The 12,931-nt window shown below is 34.3% G+C and overlaps 1 protein-coding gene across 3 annotated transcripts in view; it reads right to left on the reverse strand.

The window, feature by feature from the left end:
• Nucleotides 1-12,931, reverse strand: part of LOC106881612 (ras-related protein Rab-32) — a 73,552-nt gene that overhangs the window by 31,749 nt on the left and 28,872 nt on the right. The window contains exon 1 of one of the 3 annotated variants that reach the window (XM_089358694.1): nucleotides 3,672-3,967. The exons of the other annotated variants lie outside the window; for them this stretch is intronic. Within the exon in view, the coding sequence (XP_089214820.1) occupies nucleotides 3,672-3,695 (24 nt within the window). The 5' untranslated portion in view covers nucleotides 3,696-3,967. Of the gene's footprint in view, nucleotides 1-3,671; nucleotides 3,968-12,931 lie in introns of those variants that run through there. 3 annotated transcript variants of the gene reach the window in all.

Here is a 12,931-nt window from a genome sequence, read left to right on the forward strand (position 1 = left end):
TTTCAATATGCAGTGATTCTGAGAACAACCACCATTATCATGGCAAGTCAAGCCCAATAGATCATCATCATCATCATCATCATCTTCTTCTTCTTCTTCTAAGTTCCATGCTGGCATGAGTTGACTGGTTTGACAAGATCTGGTGGGTCCAAAGACCACATTGTGCTCCAGTGTCTATTTGACATTGCTTCTGTAGTTGAATGCCCTTCTTTGTGTGTACTGGGTGCCTTGTTTTTCATGCCACCAGCACCACTGAGGTCACCATGCAGCTTGCAAGACTATGAACTCTGAGGGAAGTGGGACTTGCCTTTATGCTTGGGGATGAGGGGTTAAAGTAATGGAAAAGATGATGATGGTAGTGGTGCTGGTGGGCAGAGGAGGTTCTTCTTGAAGAGCTGAAATGGTTACTCACATTTGGTAGCGGAGGGAGAGAGTAATTAGCAGTAGCTGCAAAGAGATAGATAGGAGATGAGGTGTCCTGGTGGCCCCTCAAAGCATGAGCTGAGTAGAAGATGGGAGGTGGAATTGCAAGATTGTATGAGGAGCAGGAGATGAGAAGGCAGCCTGTAACTGTAAAAAAAAAAAAGGTTGGATAGGGGTGAACATACAGGAAGTAAAAGATTTATGCATTGAAAAAAAACTGTATATATATATATATATATATATATATAGATATATATATATATATATACGCACCAGCATCGCCTTACTGGCACGTAAAAAAACATTTGAGCGAGGTTGTTGCTAGTGCCGCTGGACTGGCTCCTGTGCAGGTGGCACATAAAAAACACTATTTTGAGCGTGGCCGTTGCCAGTACCAGCCGACTGGCCATTGTGCCAGTGGTACGTAAAAGCACCGACTACACTCTCAGAGTGGTTGGCGTTAGGAAGGGCATCCAGCTGTAGAAACTTTGCCAGATCAGATTGGAGCCTCGTGCAGCCATCTGGTTCGCCAGTCCTCAGTCAAATTGTCCAACCCATGCTAGCATGGAAGGCGGACCTTAAACAATGATGATGATGATGATACAGTTGTTTTTCAATGCATACATATATATAATACACACACACACACACACACACACACACACACACACATAGTAAAGCAGATAAACTCAAGTAAGCTTAATGCATATACTGACATGGAGTACAGAGTACAGAAATACAGTAAAGGAAAAGAATGTGTTTACTTTACTTCTTTGTCCTGTACTCTTTATTTTGTATTTCTTCTGTTTGTTTTTTTTGTTTTTTTGCATTCCATGTAATTATATATGTATTATTGCAATGAAAGATCCAAGCAGGGAATATCATTACGAGAACGCATTCAAAATGAGATAATTTGAGAATGGAGCAGAGTGAACAATGTGATTGCAGAGTACCAAAAGCACAAGTTCCACAGGGCCAGACATATTGCAAGGTTCACAGACAACAGGTGGTCCTGTGTAATTGCTGAGAGGTATGCAAGGTGTCAGAAAATGCCATTTGAAAGACCTCCATGATGATGGAAAGACAATTTAGTTAAGCAATTTGGGTCAATATGGAAATGAATGGCACAATCAAGACATAATTGGAACTGCATTCTGTTATACAGTGGTGTATAACAGCATCAGATGGTCTGGCCGATACTGTGACACTGTGATATATGTATTAAGCCAACTTGTGTTTATTAATCTTTCTACTTCCATACCATCTCAATGAGGCTTGTTCTTATAGCTAACTTTTGACATTGGGGGTACCAGCTCTCTCTGGATGTAGGAGTTGGATTTAAAGTTCTCATCTATCATCTATCTGTATATCATGCTTGCTCTGTGTTCTGCCACATTGTGTGTGTGTGTGTGTCTGTGTGTGTGTGTGTGTGTGTGTGTGTGTGTGTGTGTGTGTGTGTGTGTGTGTGTGTGCTTATGTAGCTTTGTCGTCATATCATTCAACAAACATAAATGATCCTCATTTTCATCCTCATTTTCAGTCTTCCATGAAAATATCTGGCCATAGGAAGATATTGGCTTGCTTAGAAACCAGCAAGAGTTGATGAGGGGGAGGGTATCTGGCAGCAGAAAATCTTCAATAAATCTCATATGACCCATGTAAGCATGGAAACGGAAATTTTATACATCATCGTTGTCATCACCATCATCATCATCATATATATACATAAGCACATTTACACACACATGTGTAATTGTGTGTGTTTGTAACTGTATGTGTGTGTTGGTGTATCCTTATACAGGGATCTCATGTAATTGTACATGTGTGTCATTATTATACAAGATGTCATTTATTTTGAGTATTTTGCAAAAATATGTCTGATCATGGGACAATATAACTTTGGTTGCAAATAGAAGAGGGTTGGTAATGGGAAGGGCATCCTGCTGTAGAGAATTTGCTTCAATAATCTCCATGAAAAGTGAATGTTAAAATGATGATAGTCACACCCACCCACACAAACACACATACACATACACTTAGACTGTAACCACTTATAATATGAAAAAGTACTGGTGAAAACCTCAATTAAATGCAAAAATGATAGACCAGATATTGTGATTTGAGAGAAATTATGAAGAGAAATTATGTATAGTAGCGGAAATCTGTTGTCCAGTGGATGTCAACATAAAGCTAAAGATCAATGAAAGAGAAAATACCTACGCTGAACTATTGAGAGATATACAGCTACTCCACCTAGATTACAATTTCAGATTCGTACAGGTGGGGAACTAGGATACATAAAAAAACTCAGCACCAATCTTCAGAAATTAATTTTATGAAAATCAGAAAAGAGAAGGCTAATTAGAAGACTACCGATACAAGCCATCAATAGAACTGTCAAAACATGTAGATCGTTCCAAGGTTTAGCATGTAAGTACATATGCATATGTCTAGACATACAGCTTATATGTATGAGTATACATAGATAAAATGAGACATATCTGACTCCAAATACTTGCACATATACACACAAACATGCACAAATATCATGTATGATGTTGAAATTCTAAGGAAGGAGCCATGGCTCTAGGTTAGAAACTGACTATCTCCATTAGTAAGAAATCTAGAAATAAAACTAAATACTAATGATTACATACATACAAGACAAATAGACAAGCCGGTATATCATTTTTATATTTCAGAAAGTGACACAGATACATATATCACTATATATATATCCTGCCTTTACTCTATCACACTATTTTTCAATGTTGATATTGTTAAACTGAAAGTGTACTAGAGTCAGTGTGTAGTAGAGGGATTAATGTTTTTAGAAGACTTTTAAACCATAACAGTACATACACTAACGTATGAACATCATATGTCTATACACATAGAAATATAGACACACACATACACAATTGTTAAAAATGTATATTCATTGTTCACTTTTTCTCAGAGTGTTTGCACAAAGTAACTGATTAAAATATACTGACATACTTCTAGTCAGGAAGGGAGACAAGCTAACCACTACAGATACACATATAACAAATAAACATTGATACTGACACAAATATTTGTATATATATTTATATATATATATATATGGGGAGAAAGAGAGATAGAGATATATACATATGATCAAGATTTTATAGTCCTAACATTCTATTCAGGTTTGGATGAAACATTAATCCAAGTAAGGTCTTAATTTTCATTGGGAAAATACAGAAGCAAGATACATTACAAACCTCAAGGAAGTTGTCAGTCGTCATGTTTTATAGTAATAAAAAACACTTTCCAATCCTAATGAAATACAAGTCATGAGATTCATGGAGTACTGCAGTTATTTCATATCAGCTGACATAGATAATAATGACTACAGAAGATCAAAAATCGCCTTTTTATCTCTTTGTTTGCACCCTGATCACTTATTCGCCCTTTGAAACAGGAAAAAAATGAAAGAAAGCTATGTCATAATTCATCAACCTGAATGAGGTGTGCAAGGGTAGGGGGTATGTTTCTATGAATAGAACACTGAAATGCGGAAACAGAGTTAGTTACAAATCAAATTGGTTTCATAAATGTCTGACTAAATTCAATATCTGTTAGATTCAAATATTTTAAATTCAGATATTGTTTCTTATTTACTAATTTTTGTTTTCTAAAATGTTCTAACATATGTACACAGGCATGGCTATGTGGCTGGGAAGTTATCTTATCAACCATGTGGTATTGGGTTCAGTCCCACGGCACAGCACCTTGATTGAGTATGTAGCTGAACATGTATCTTGGGTACTGGATTTGCAATCTACTTATCAATGGTCCATAGATGTCTTCTTTCTCTTGTATTTTTCTAACCACATTGGGGTTCAGAGGGCAGCTGATTTCCACAACAGAACATATCTTTTTCTTGTGGTTCCATTCAACAATATCTGGCCAGTTGTGTTTTAACCTGGTGGCTGTTTTAATTTTTAACTTCCACCAATATTCTTTTCTGCCATCAGTCTCAATATAGTCAACTTTATCTGTAGGTGTTTTCCTTTTTGTTATCCTGTTCCAGACTGTTCTGGCCACTGCATCATGTATGTGTGTGTGTGTATGCACCTGAGTGTATTGTGTGTGTTTATGTGTGTGTGTGTATGTATACGTGCTTGTGAGTGTGTGTGTGTTTCTTTGTACCCTTATCTTGACATGTGATTGTAACCGAAAATCACCATCATATAAACGATGTCATTTCTTTCTGATCTTCCTGTATAAAACATGTCTGATCATGGTAAAATATTACCTTGCATGGAAACAGGTAAGGGCTGAAAGGATGTTGAGCTATATAACATGCACTTCAATGAATTAGTAGATGTTAAACAATGATGATGAAGAGTGGTGGGGGCATGGCTTACTGGTTATGGTGTTGGGCGCATGATCATAAGATTGTGATTTCGATTCCTGGACTGGGTGATTCATTCCGTTCTTGAGTGAAACACTTCATTTCACATTGTTCCAGTTCACTCAGTTGGCAAAAATGAGTATTCTTGCAATGGACTGGAGTTCCATCGAGGGGAAGAATATATGGGGGAAATATATATATGCCACAAAAACTAGGAAACTGGTCCCATGAGTCTATATGACACAGAAAGGAGCTTTAATGATGATGATAAGGAAGATGGTGAGAAGGAGGATGGTGAGGAGAAGGATGTTGCGAAGGAGGAGGAAGATAGTGAGAAGGAGGATAGTGAGGAGGATGAGGAGGAAGTTCATTCAGGTTAGTCATTTATGGGTAGATTCACATCAATTAAATAATTATAGAATATAAAATATTTTACCGTTTTTTTTTTTTTTCATTTCAGGTAGATTAACTAAGCAGTATAAATGATTATTGCCTAACATTACAATGTGATTGCTTTGCTAGCTTCATGAATATATCCACACAATGTTGCATCTTTTTATACGCAGATGTAAAACGATGAGAACCAACTAGTGAACTTACTAAAAACAGCACAGAGTACTAAAAGGGATATCTGCATAAGAATAGAAGTAATGGAGAAATATGTACAAACAGAGGAATATTTATAGAAACTGTAGTACAATAGCCCTTAACTGGATTTAAAAGACTGAATAATGATAATACTGATAGCAATACTACTACTTATAATAATTATAACAATAATCCTTTCTATTATAGGCACAAGGCCTAAAATTTGTGGGGAGGAGACTAGTCTGTTACATTGACCCCTGTGTTTCACTGGTACTTAATTTATCGACCCCAAAAGGATGAAAGGCAAAGTCAACCTCAGCAGAATTTGAACTCAGAATGTTGTGACTGGCAAAATGCCACTAAGCATTTTGCCTGGCATGTTAATTCTGTCAGTTCGCTGCCTTAATGATAATAATAATAATAATAATAATAATAATAATAATAATGGTCTCAGATTTTTCCACAAGGACAGCAGTTTTGTGGGAGGGAATGAGTCAGTTACATCAACCCTGGTGTTCAACTGGTACTTATTTTATTGACCCCGAAAGGATGAAAAGCAAAGTCGACCTCAGTGGAATTTGAACTCAGAACATAGCAACGGGCAAGATACCACTAAGTATTTTGTCCAGTGTGCTAACGATTCTGCCAGCTCGCTGCCTTAATAATCATAATCATAATAATATAAATGATAATAATGATAATAATGTACTACCATAGTAAAATAATCTTTAATCACACAGTCAGAAATTAAAATAAAATTTACATATTTTATAAACAACAATAAATCTCTGAGCGAGGTATAAACAGTAGCTATACGACATCATGAAGTATATTTCTTAGGAAGACATCTACTCCAGCTGGCTATTGACACACTATCTGTGCCCTATCAGTATTTTCAAAGCGAAGTCATCTTTCTCATCTCCAGCAATAGTAGCATCAAACCTTAAGGGTTAGCCACATTTAGGTGGCAAATATACTTCACGATACATATTTTATAATCATAGTTTAATAATTTTATATTCTATCCTAGTATATATTGTATAAAAACTCTTTTTTTACAATAAAAGCACATCTCCCACCTATTAACCTGTCAAGTTGAGATTTTATTGTCTTAGGATAGAGAAAAATATTGAAATTAGGGAATTAGAACAAAAGCATGACTGTAAATACTATATGAGCTAGAGCAGTGCTCCTCAAACTATCTGATATGGTGTACCGGAAGTTTTTTTCCCCCAATGTGCCAGGGACCGGTAATATTTCTTCGTAATACTAATTTATACTGGAAACATATATAATGAATATAATAAAAGTTGACAATTTTTTTATCTTATATTTATTTTGTAAACTAATAACACAATATTACATAAGCATTTTATAATGCTTCTTTCTATTCTGGAAACTTGCAGTGTACCAGCAGCTGATGACTTGCGGACTGGCGCCAGTCCACAGATGACCACTGAGTAGCACTGAGCTAGAGGACTCTGTCAAGCTTCAATATATCTGTTTTGACATAGTTTCTGTGGCTGGATGCCCTACTAATGCCAACCACTTTACAGAGTGTACAAGGTGCTTTTTTAGTGGCACTAACACAAATGAGTGAGGTCACAAAGTGATTCACATGGCATAAATTCTACTCATTTCAGTGAGGATGTTGTATCGAAGGAGAGAGCATTATACCAGGTGTTTCACCTTCACTGTAGAAGAGATAAATGACTACCCCAGATGGAAAGAGAGGAAAAAGAGAAAAGGTGGTGATAAGTTGTCAGGGTGTACCTTCAAAGTATGAGAAGGCGAATGTAAGAGAGAAGAAAGACAGAGGACTGAAAAGGGTGTGTGGTGTAATCATTTTACTGCATTTCACTTGTTGGGTCCCTCCTTTACCAAGCAGACCATCAGTGTGAAGGACAACGTTTTTGGTGATGAAACACATTTATACATACATATAGATATATGTGTATGTGTGTGTGTGCATGTACATGATCATCGTTTAACATCCGCCTTCCATGCTGGCATGGGTTGGACAGTTTGACAGGAGCTGACCAGGCAGAAGACTACACCAGGCTTCTACATCTGTTTTGGCATGGTTTTTATACAGCTGGATACCCTTCCTAAGTCCAACCACACCGCAGAGAGGACTGAGTACTTTTTATGTGGCATAAGCACAGGTAAGGTCAGTTTTGGCATGGTTTTTATAGCTAGATGCCCTTCCAAATGCCAACCACTTCACAGTGTGGACGGGATGCTTTTTACATGACATCAGCACCAGCAAGGTCACCAAGTAACTTGTAAGATAAGGAATCTTTGAGAGGGGAGGGGGCATTGGAGGAGGCGATTTTGTGTCAGATGATGAATTATTGAAAATGACACATTACTTTGGGTATGTATTATCACACTGAGTGAAATGACAAGAGGATCTAACACAGGACTTTTCTAAACAATTACCTGAGGAAGTGCAATTTATATCTTGGATGTATGATAAGGATTTACACAACACCTAAGTTGCAAAATGTGTTAAAACAGTTGTAGTGATTTCAAATAAACAATGCTGTTCATTCCATTTTCTTTCTTTAAACAGAACAAGAAGGGACATGTGAGATGGAGAGTCACTGAAGAGATCACAGGACACATGATGAAAGATTTCAGACAAAGGACATTAAAATAAGGATAATAATAAGAATAAAGCTAAAGTGAAGAACGAGTACATAGTGCATGTTGTTATTTGGCAAAAAAAAAAAGAAACCATCCTGAAATATAATATCTGTTTCAACACATGATTTCACATCAGGAGTCTTGCAAAACAAATACCTAAATGTAATATTTATTCATATTTATATGACCAACTTCTTGGAATAAAGAACTCAAAGATATGGTTAAGAGTAAATAAAATATTCAATCCATAGTCATTAGTATGACAAAATATATTTTGTTGGACTAATGGTTATGGATTATATATTTTATATATATATATTTTATATATATATATTTGAAGAAAAGCAACAAAAATGTATTAGGTTATAGCAGTACGTACGTTTCGTACAAACTTCATTTATTTATGTAGTGAGAACACCACATAAGATGTGCAATGAAAATGTACTCCTCAGCTGCATAGTGGAAGCTCATTTCAATCTTTTGATTGAATCTATATTATTATTTTATATATGAACATATATTTGTACATTAAGTGTGCGTTTAGAACAAAACATCAAATGGTTCTTAGATTATTTAATCTAAGAACCATTTGATGTTTTGTTCTAAAGAAGCAGTTTTAATTTAAGTACAATTTAAAGCAAAAACTTTTGTATTTAAGAGCCAAGGGCTGACTCAAACAGGTTGGTATCAAAAGAGTTAACTTATTAGAAGTAGCAGTCAAATTTCCATCAGATTACATTCTACTGTCCTATATGAAACTAAATACACATTAGATAATGTAATTCTTGATATACAAAATGATAGGATAATTACAGCTAAATTGCTTTTGATAATAGGTCTGTTCAATCAGAGTTAATGAGGAGGGTGGTGATCTGACAACAGCAGCAACATTATCATGATAGATATCTGCACAAGAAATTATATTAACATCACACAATTGGTACAGAAAATAGATAATGGAAACATACATGATACAACATAGTGGTAAAATCATTGCATAAATAATACTCAGGAACTTGTCTGTACACACTGATAAAGTAAAAGTTTGCTAAAAGAAGTTTAAATTCTAGTAGATGGAAAGTAAAATAAAATCTATTTATAAACAGACATGGAATACCCGTCAGAGTGTAAGTATCTTGAGAGAAAAGCTGAACATTAGAAGCATCAGTTGTGGCGTGCAAGAGAGACGATTGCGCTGGTATGGACATGTGGTGAGAATGGAGGAGGATAGCTGCGTGAAAAAGTGCACACCCTAACACTTGAGGGAACCCGTGGAAGAGGTAGGCCCAGGAAGACCTGGGCTGAGGTGGTGAGGCAAGACCTTCGTACATTGGGCCTCACCGAGGCGATGACTACTGACCGAGACCTTTGGAAATGTGCTGTGCGTGAGAAGACCCGGCAAGCCAAGTAAGATCGTTGCCAGTGCCCCTGGACTGGTTCTTGTGTGGGTGGCACATGAGATGCACCATTTTGAGCGTGGCCGTTGCCAGTACCGCCTGACTGGCTCCTGTAGGATTTTCGAGCGAGATCGTTGCCAGTGCCCCTGGACTGGCTTGTGCGGGTGGCACATAAAAGACACCATTTCGAGCGTGGCCGTTTTTGTGCGGGTGACACGTAAAAGCACCCACTACACTCTCTGAGTGGTTGGCGTTAGGAAGGGCATCCAGCTGTAGAAACTCTGCCAAATCAGACTGGAGCCTGGTGTTGCCATCCGGTTTCACCAGTCCTCAGTCAAATCGTCCAACCCATGCTAGCATGGAAAGCGGACGTTAAACGATGATGATGATGATGATGATGGTACAAGTATACAAAGCAGAACTGTTAGGTACTGCATATATATTACTCAGAATACTAGTAATAGTAAGATTAAAGGCATACATGTATTATGTATGCATGTGTGTGAGTGTATGTGTGTATATATAATAAATATATATGTATGTGTATATAATTGTGTATGTATGTATGTGTGAATATCTATATAGCTATATCCACACACACAGTTATGTAAATATGACAGGCTTCTTTTAGCTTCCGTCTACTAATTCCACTCACAACACTTTGGTTGGCCCGGGGCTATGGTAGAAGACACTTGCCCCAAGAGGCCATGTGGTGGGACTGAACCTGAGAGCACATGGTTAGAAGCAAGTTTCTCAACCACAGAAATTGCAAAACATTTAGTTCAGTGCCTGCCAACATCAATAAATATGTAATCTGCGTTTAACTATGTGACTGATATTCATGTAGAAAGCAGCAAACTGGCAGAATCATACAGCAAAACGAAAATCTGTTTTTCTGGCTGTTTACATTCTAAATTCAAATCCTACCAAAGTCAACTTTGTCACTCATAGTTTCGAAGCCTATAAAATAAAGTACTAGTTAAGTACTGGGATTGATGTTATCGGTTTAACTTCCCCAAGATTACTGGTTGTGTGCTTAAATAAAAAACAATTATATATACTTGGTGTGTGGCTTTAAGTTTTGTTATGGAAGTCTGAAGACAGTTTGAGAAGAATGAAGATGATGACATCTGCACATAAGCATAAGTTGTTAGAAGTGGTAGTGAACAGGTCGTTGATTTCAAGGAAATGCAATATTACTGAACTTGATGTACACCCAAATTGACAGGTATCAAAGTGCTGCGATAGAGCAATATTAGAGGAAGCTTCCTATCCTAGCAATGATGGATGAGTAGAGCATATAACTAAGCAATTTTACCAGAAGATTCTTAAGCATGATATGGTTAAAGGTATTCTTAATGTCAAGGACAATAACTTTGCTTTTATTGGAGTTCACAAAGACAAAAGGTTATGAGTACAATGTAAGAAAGATGACCTTTACTGGATCTATCTTGCAAAAATCACAATGATAGGCACAACAAAGAACAAATGTATTATATTCCAATGTACTTTAAAGTCTAGATTCAATGAGAAAATATATTCACCTCAATTCTATGAATGTCTTTTATCTTCTGCTTGTTTCAGTTATAAGACTGTGGACATGCTGGGGCACTGCCTTGAAGAATTTTGTAGTTGAATGAATAGGCCCCAGTGCTAATTTTTTTAAGCTTGGTACTTATTCTATTGAAATCTTTTGCAGAATGACTAAATTACAGGAATGTAAACACACCAACACTGGTTGTCAAGTGGTGGTGGTGGGGACAAACACAGACACACACATGTATATATAAATGTATGTGTATTTTTTCAATGTGTGCAAATAACACAAAAAAAAATATATAAATAGTTACTAGGGTAGCAAAAATTCACATAAGTGCCAAGGATGTTACAGCCTACTTATAAAGGTAGAAGTTCCAGGGTTTAGTGAAATGTATTTGAATAACATAGATAAATTAAGAAATGAAGTTAAACGCAGGTGTTATCCAAATCTTTATACTTCTGACATATGTCTCGAAGAAAACATTGATGGTTAAAATGGCTTATTGATGTGTTTTGTTTCTCTTTTTGTTCCTGATGAGATGATTACATTGTTTTACATTATTTTATTCCCTCAGGAATAATACCAATGTCTTCTTCGAAACAAATGTCAGAAGTATAAAGATTTGAATAACACTTGCATTTAACTATATTTCTTAATTCATCTATATCTATCTATCTATCTATATATCTATATATATATATATATATATATATATATATTAAATCTTAGGGAATAATAAGTATTCCAGGTTATCAGGACATTTACTATTTTACACTTTGCTAATGCAATATAAACAGTATCATTTATAATATTATTACAAATTTGGGATTTTACCAATAGAACCACAACTCCTATTTCAGGATAACCTTATTGTATGAAATACACATAGAAAGTTATATCCAATAAAATAATATAAGCATTTAAAAAAAAAACCTACTATAAAATAACATTAAATTATTTGAAAAAATTTATATAACTTACCCGTTATTAGTCTTCTTTCCCCACAGACTAATAACAGGTAAGTTATATAGATTTTTTCAAATATTTTTTCAAATATTTTTTCAAATAATTTTATTGTATTTTATAGTAGGTTTTTGTAAATGCTTATATTATTTTATTGGATATAACTTTCTATGTGTATTCCATATAGTAAGGTTATCCTGAAATAAGAGTTGCAGTTCTATTCGTAAAATCCCAAATTTGTAATAATACTATACATACTCATAACCTTTTGTCTTTGTGAACTCCAATAAAAGCAATGTCGAGTATAACCAGCTGAAGTTGCAAAGATAATCTGGAACTCGACTGAGGAAAGAAAACTCTGAATGACCTGTCCTTGTTTTCTTTGTATCATCTATCTGGGTGTTTTGTTGCTCCTTTTCTGTATCACCTAACTGTCCAGATGTTTTGCGTTCTTGTCCCATTTTGTATTATATATATATATATATATATATATATATATAAATATATATATATATATAAATATATATATATATATAAATATATATATATATATAAATATATATATATATATAAATATATATATATATATATATAAATATATATATATATATAAATATATATATATATATAAATATATATATATATATATAAATATATATATATATATAAATATATATATATATATATATAAATATATATATATATATAAATATATATATATATATAAATATATATATATATATAAATATATATATATATATAAATATATATATATATATAAATATATATATATATATAAATATATATATATATATAAATATATATATATATATAAATATATATATATATATAAATATATATATATATATAAATATATATATATATATAAATATATATATATATATAAATATATAAATATATAAATATATAAATATATATATATATAAATATATATATATATAAATATATATATATATATATATATAA

This window comes from Octopus bimaculoides, chromosome 10 (genome assembly GCF_046866305.1).
Source record: "Octopus bimaculoides isolate indiv1 chromosome 10, ASM4686630v1, whole genome shotgun sequence".
In the NCBI taxonomy this organism is placed as follows: domain Eukaryota; kingdom Metazoa; phylum Mollusca; class Cephalopoda; order Octopoda; family Octopodidae; genus Octopus; species Octopus bimaculoides.